Source organism: Anser cygnoides, chromosome 25 (assembly GCF_040182565.1).
Source record: "Anser cygnoides isolate HZ-2024a breed goose chromosome 25, Taihu_goose_T2T_genome, whole genome shotgun sequence".
NCBI lineage: Eukaryota > Metazoa > Chordata > Aves > Anseriformes > Anatidae > Anser > Anser cygnoides.
The window spans coordinates 433,981-441,235 of NC_089897.1; the positions used below are offsets into that span (position 1 = coordinate 433,981).

The following is a 7,255-nucleotide window of genomic DNA, read 5'->3' on the forward strand; positions in this document are numbered from 1 at the left end:
GCACTTTAATGTGCTCATTAACATCATGGGTGGAAAATATCTCTGAGGACAGTGGAGGGAGCTGGAGGGAGGGAAATCGAGGTGACCGGGTCCCTCAGGAGCAAAGGAGCGTCACTGTGGAGTAATTCAGGCTGTGGCACATGGGTAGAAATGTACCAAAACACAGCGCTAAGGCGGGGGGAGGGAGAAGGAAGGTGTGGGGTCACCTGGGTGGGGGTGTAGACGGTATCCATCCTTGCGCGAGTCCACCCAACAGGGCTGAAACCTCCCCAGGGTCTTTATGGCAAGGACGCAGTGAGGTTATGAGTGCAACCAGCTCTAGAAAGAAAGAAAGAAAGAAAGAAAGAAAGAAAGAAAGAAAGAAAGAAAGAAAGAAAGAAAGAAAGAAAGAAAGAAAGAAAGAAAGAAAGAAAGAAAGAAAGAAAGAAAGAAAGAAAGAAAGAAAGAAAGAAAGAAAGAAAGAAAGAAAGAAAGAAAGAAAGAAAGAAAAAGTGGGGAAAGAAAAAAAATGTCAGTTACTTCAGTGACTCACGCCGTCGTGCCCGGTGACATTCCTTGGGGCCGTTTATTTAGTTACTACTTGCTGCTCTAAGCCCGGTGGTGCTGGTGCCCCAGCCAGGTGTGCGGAAGGGGCTTGTCCCCGCTCTCACCGTCCCTGCCGATGCCCTCTCAGGCTCTGCCTGCTGCTGCCACAGCTCCTGGACCCTTCGGGGTGGACGGGGATGTCCCACGTGGTTGTGGCACTGTGACCATCCCCTCCTGGAAGGGATCCCACTGTACCTGCAACCACAGGCAAGAGGTAGGTGGGCATCTGGGGATGCTCCAACCCTTGGGCTCTCCCCTCCCTCCTCATTTTAATGCTGTTATTATATATTAATAACAAAAACAACAACAAAAAAGCCTTATTCCCTGCTGTAAATCTGTCTCCTCGTGCCAGCAGTGCTCGGGTCCCCGGCCCCCTCTCCACCTCCCTTCTGGGGACCGGCTCAGACCTCACCACGTCACAGACAAGACTTGTCCCCGCTGGACCAGCCGGAGCATTATTGGGGATTAAAGGTGGCATCCGCCAGAAGGGCACATCCCACCCCAGCCCGCTCCACAATGAGTGGGTGGGGGAAGAAGGTGGGGGGCCAGGGGCCCCTCCAGCCCCCCTTCCTGATGGACCCCTGGCTCTTTTCAGGGCAGAAAGGGTGCTTTTTCCCAGGGCAACGTCGGGGCCAAGGCTCCAAACCACATCGGATCCTGCCAAAGCCCATCCCCGGTGTGCTGGGCTGCCAATTATACAGTGAACCAAATAGAGGAGAGCGTTCTAAATGACATTGCCTGCTTTATCCCAGCGGGACCTCTCAAGGGTATGGCTGGACTTTTTTTTTTTTTTTTCTACTTCCCCTACACATCCCTATGTGTGTTTAACAACTCTCTTCCCAGATGCAGAGAGCATTGGCACTTCCATGCCCTGCGTGGGTAAGTCCCCATAGGTGGTGACATGGGGGGGCTATGGAACAAATTGTTTCTTTTCTCATCGAGCACAGGGGTGATGGGGAGGGCATGGGGGGAGCAGTGCAGCACCTCTGATTTTCTGGGAGGACCTTGGAGAATTCTGTCATTTGCCCAGGCGTGTGAGGTTTTGCTGGGGAGGGAAGCAGAGCTGGTGGGAAGCAGGAGGAAGTTGTACATGCGGAGGTTTTGACTGCACGGATGCAGAGGGGCTGGTGGAAACCACAGACCCAATTTACTGATTTGCTAGAGGGATGTGAGGAGAAAAACACAAACTCTCTCTCAGATGACCTTTCTTTTTTCAGTCTCTCTCCCTTGCATTTTTTTTTCCTCCCAGCCAGGGATTTTGGATGAAGCGTATTAGTTAATCAGATTCTGAGAAGCAGATGTTAGGTGATTTAGGAGGAAAAAATGAGACTTTCTAGTTCGAGCCTCTGCTAGAGCCTACAGTGCGCATTGCAAACCATGTGGCTCTGTTCTTGCTTTGAGAGATTGCTTTGTGCATTTGGGAAGTGCTGGTAATTTTAGCCTAAATCTGAAGTGAGACATAAAGGGTGGTCTGGAGTCTGGGGACAGGTGGGATACCCATCTCTGGTGATGGGGACAGGCAGATGTCAGCATACTTTGTGGCTCTGAATGCAATGAAAAGAAAGTCACAGCCCTGAACCCTCTGGGCAGCTCCCCGATGGCTCAAAATGGGGCTAAAAAAACTTGGAAAAGAGCTTAAAAGCTTGAAACTGAGCTAAAATGTTCCTTTCCATGCCCTGCTGGCAAGGATGAGCACAACTTTCCCCTCCCAGCAGTAACCATGACATGCAAATTGTCCCTTCACAGCTCTCAAGCCTCCATTGTCCCATGGGGGATGATGCTGGGTGGGCTCAGTTCGATGTGCATGCAGGCTTTAGAGCTAAGCCAGATTTCTAGATATTGCAATTCAATATACCATGATTCAACACACCACAACTGCCTCCGTGGTGGAAATTCTCAGGCTGAACCACCCCTACCAAGCAAGGGCTTGGGAATTTCCTTGCACAGAGTGCCAGCATGCAGTGTTAGGAGTTAAGCACCCTTAATGCTTTTTAAGGCTAAGATCATCTCACGGTGCTGACTTTGGATGCAATTTCACAGTCAGCTTAAGCTGCTCTAAAGTTGCTCTGGTGTTGAGAGAGCTCCTGGGCACAGGCTAACTTCTGGGCTCCCAGCAGGACCGAGGAGCGGTGAGCGTGGGGTCAGCTCCCTGCTCTGGCTGAACAGTCCTGCTCTCCTCATTCAAACTGATTTTCTTTTTTTCTCCCTGACTTAAAAGTCAACTTTGGGGTTTAGTATTAAGGAAAAATAAGAAAGCACAAAACAGAAAGCTGTGTCGCTTTTCCTTTTTTTCTTTAACACTTGTTTTTCCCTCTAAACGAGCTTTGTTCGGTCCAGGTTTACCTCAGCATCCCTTCTCCCAGCCTGGCTGCTGATGCTGCGGGGTCACTGAGGTGCGGGCTGTCTGCAGCTCTCCGTTGCACTGCACTGTCTGCACCCCGCATTGCCCCGATGCTACACCTCACCCTGTCCACAGCAGCTTTGAGCCATTGAGCTCGGCACCTTATCTTGGATAAGGACTCTGGCTCCTGCACAAAGGTTTGCTTTTGGGCTTATAATGCTGACAGCAGAAGAGCCAGGATGCTAACATCTTCTGCTGCAGATCTGGGTTTCTAGCTGGTGTGTACCCAATTTGGACAGCAGTACTTCAGCACAGTTGGAGTCCTCTGCAAAGACAGAGGAACAATTTCAGAACCCCGATGGCTCCAGCTCTATAAGGAGGTTTGGGCACCGGCTGTGTCCCGAGCCATGTCCCTGTGGCCCCAGCACGGGACCGGTCCCCGTGCTGCTGCTGCTCCATGCAGACGTGGCCCAAATTGCACTGCTATTCTTGGCAATTGAGGGCATTTGTGTTTTTCACTGCCTTCTGCTGAACTTCACTGGGTAAGAAAGGCAGCGGGCCCTTGGTGATCAGTGGGCACGCAGAAATCAGAGCCACCCTGTGTGTCCTTGTGTGGTTTCTTATGTTCGGAAAATACATCTGGGGGAGAAAGAGCTGGAGGGCAAAGGAGGGGAAATAAACGGGGGTGGGGTGGGGAACATGACTAGAAAAGTGCATTTTGGGGGGAAATCTCCTCAGAACTGTTCTCTGTTAACTTCTAATTTCCCTTTGTGGTTCTTCCTGAGGCGGGACAGGTCCGTTCCCAGTTCTATAACTTGGCCTGGTCCCTGAGCTCCTCTTTGATTTTGCCATTGAGCTCAGCACTACAGTGGTGGCCTGCTGGGGATATGAGGCCCAGGAGTGTTTTGGGGACACAGTGCCAACAGCACCTGCCAGCCCAGTCTTGGGAAAAGATCCGCCCCATGGCCTGAAAAATGCTCCAGTCTCTCTGAGTAACCTGAGTGTTTAAACCTCATCTTCTTCCTATGGCTGGGAATATCATTTCTACCACAAGGAAGGCCTAGGAGAGCTAGAGAGGATGTTGTCCTCTGCCTACCCCAAATTTCAGATCAAGACAAGGGGTCCCCATTCATGTGCCTCTTGACGCAGAGTGGAGGGGTTCTCCAGGGCTGGTGGACACGTCCTTCTCCTCCTGACCTGCCTTTCTCAAGTCCCATCCTGGCCCTCATTTGGGAATTGCTTTCTAAGTGCCAGGTGACCCAACTCCTGGGGTTCCACCAGTGACTCTCCCAGCTGGATCAGGGGCTGTGGCTAACCAGGACACCTGTGTTTAACACACAGAATCACAGAATCACAGAGAATCACAGAATGTTAGGGATTGGAAGGGACCTTGAAAGATCATCTAGTCCAATCCCCCTTCCAAAGCAGGAACACCTAGATCAGGTCACCCAGGAACGCGTCCAGCTGGGTTTTGAAAGTCTGCAGAGAAGGAGACCCCACAACCCCCCTGGGCAGCCTGTTCTGGTGTTCCGTCACCTTCACTGTGAAAAAGTTTGTCTCATATTTAAGCGGAACCTCCTGTGTTCCAGCTTGCACCCATTACCCCTTGTCCTATCATTGGGTGTCACCGAGAAGAGCCTGGCTCCGTCCTCCTGACACTCACCCTTTCCATATTTATAAACATTAATGAGGTCACCCCTCAGTCTCCTCCAAGCGAAAGAGATAAATACCTTCAAATCCTGCTCCAAACACTGGACCTGCAGCCTGTGGATTAGTGCACACTTGGAAATGTCTGAAATAGCCCCTCTTGCTCTCAGGGCTGGGAGTGGTGAGGAAAGTCTGCACGGGATACCTGAATTCTCCCCTGTCTTCTGCTACTGCCTGACTTTTTATCCTTGGATGCTGTAAGCAGTATTGGGAGGTTTAGTGGTGATAGTGAAGCCATCCCAAAAAGGGCCTGCAGGATCTGGAGCTGAAAGATATACTGGAAGTATAATGCCCATGAAATTAATGTTTGCATTAAAACAAACAGGTTTTTCTGACCTTGGGTTTGTTTCATTCTTTCCAGTCAAGCAAAGCGATCCACATGCACAGTTCATCTCTCTCTCCCTGTCCATTTGCTTGCAGATCCTCATAGCGTGGGAAAGACGCAAGCTGCTGGTATTCGACCTGGGGATTTATGCTGCTAATCTGATTAGTGTATGATGGACGTGTCCAGTTGGAAGGAGATGGAGGTGGCACTAGTCAGTTTTGACAACGCTGATCAGATCGTGGAGGATCCCTGTTATTCAAATGACCTCAGTCCCGCTGGGCAGTCGCGGAAAGGCCATCCCAGCTGCGCCAACCTCCTCTCCAACTGGAGAATCCTCATCAACAGCGAAAACGCCAACAATGAGACCATTTTCTCCAGGTTCTCTGCTGAGTTCAGTGAGCACCTGGTGGGGGAACGGGTGGGCATGGAGGAGGGGGACCAACGAGTCATCATCAATATTGCTGGGCTGAGGTTTGAGACGCGGCTCAAGACCCTCAACCAGTTCCCGGAGACCTTGCTTGGGGACCCGGAAAAGAGGATGCGTTACTTCGACTCCATGAGGAATGAATATTTCTTTGACAGGAACAGGCCCAGTTTTGATGGGATCTTATACTATTACCAGTCTGGTGGGAAAATCCGGCGTCCAGCCAATGTACCCATTGATGTCTTTGCTGATGAAATCACCTTCTATGAGCTGGGTGATGAAGCCATGGACCAGTTCAGGGAGGATGAAGGGTTTATCAAGGACCCTGAGACCCTCTTACCAACCAATGACTTTCATAGGCAATTCTGGCTGCTCTTTGAGTACCCCGAAAGCTCCAGTGCAGCCAGAGGTGTAGCTTTGGTCTCTGTCCTGGTCATTGTCATCTCCATCATCATCTTCTGCATGGAGACCTTGCCAGAGTTCAGGGAGGAAAGGGAATTTAAGTCCACCCAGGAGCTTTCTAAGAATCTGACAGACACCTTGCTGGCCCACAGCACCTTCACAGACCCTTTCTTCGTCATAGAGACTGCCTGCATCATCTGGTTCTCCTTCGAGCTGTTTGTCCGGTTCATTGTGTGCCCCAGCAAGACTGACTTCTTCAGAAACATCATGAATATTATTGATATTGTGTCCATTATCCCCTACTTTGTAACTCTCACTACCGAGCTGATCCAGCAGAGCGAACTCAATGGGCAGCAGAACATGTCCCTGGCCATCCTACGGATCATCCGTCTGGTCAGGGTCTTCCGCATCTTCAAGCTCTCCCGGCACTCCAAGGGGCTGCAGATCCTGGGGCAGACCCTCAAGGCCAGCATGAGGGAGCTGGGCTTGCTCATCTTCTTCCTCTTCATCGGCGTCATCCTCTTCTCCAGCGCTGTCTACTTTGCAGAAGTGGACGAGCCACAGTCCCATTTCTCCAGCATCCCCGATGGCTTCTGGTGGGCCGTGGTCACGATGACAACCGTCGGCTATGGTGACATGTGTCCCACCACCCTGGGTGGGAAGATTGTGGGGACTCTGTGTGCGATTGCAGGAGTATTGACCATTGCACTGCCCGTCCCCGTCATAGTCTCAAACTTCAACTATTTCTACCACAGGGAGACAGAAAATGAAGAGAAGCAAATTCTGCCTGGGGAGGTGGAGAGAATGCTCGCCAGTGTGGTGACGGGAAACGGCAGCATGGAGTCGCTCAATAAGACCAATGGGGGTTACCCTCGAGACAAGGCCAAAAAATGACATTGCTGTGATGGGACTGAGCACTCTCAGGTGGGATTGTCTGCATAAGGTATAAAGCATCTGCACGCTGTGATTTTTTTTTTTTAAACTGAATGTGCTGCTGCTATTTTTTTTCTAGACATTTTTCAATCTCTGATTTCCTGTGGCTGTTCAAATAAATACCATCTTTCTTATCTCTCTTCCCTGCCCATCAGTCTATTTTTTTATTATTTGATGCTCATCTGCTTGACGTTTAGCTTTTTTGTCCATGATATCAGAGTGCCATTCCCCATACGCAGAGATTTTCCCCATATACCAGAAGGGGAAAAAAGGCAAAATGACATGAAATGCTTTGCCTGGTGGCACCCAGCTGTCCAGGGGTGGAGCTGGTTGCCATCTCCCTGCTTTTCTTAATCCATTTTAAATATTTCCTCCACTACTCAGAATGTGGGTATCTGAGCAATCCCCAGATCTGGGAGTGGTCTGGCTGGAAAAATAAGCTTTTATTTATTCATTTATTTTTCTGGCTGAAAAATAAGTTATATTTTTAGCTGGATGAGTTCCCTGGTGTGTCTGCCTAAATAATTTGAGTGACACA

The 7,255-nt window shown here is 50.1% G+C and overlaps 1 protein-coding gene across 1 annotated transcript; it reads left to right on the top strand.

The window, feature by feature from the left end:
* Window positions 1-5,127: 5,127 nt before the first annotated feature.
* On the top strand, window positions 5,128-6,899 carry KCNA10 (potassium voltage-gated channel subfamily A member 10). The gene has a single exon (XM_013200352.3). It carries the CDS (start codon window positions 5,128-5,130, stop codon window positions 6,676-6,678), a length of 1,551 nt encoding a protein of 516 aa, XP_013055806.2. The 3' UTR covers window positions 6,679-6,899.
* The last annotated feature ends 356 nt before the right edge of the window (window positions 6,900-7,255 follow it).

What these genes read in the sequence shown, in the direction of transcription:
- KCNA10 (XM_013200352.3), top strand. Translation starts at nt 5,128, where the DNA reads ATGATGGACGTGTCCAGTTGGAAGGAGATGGAGGTGGCACTAGTCAGT.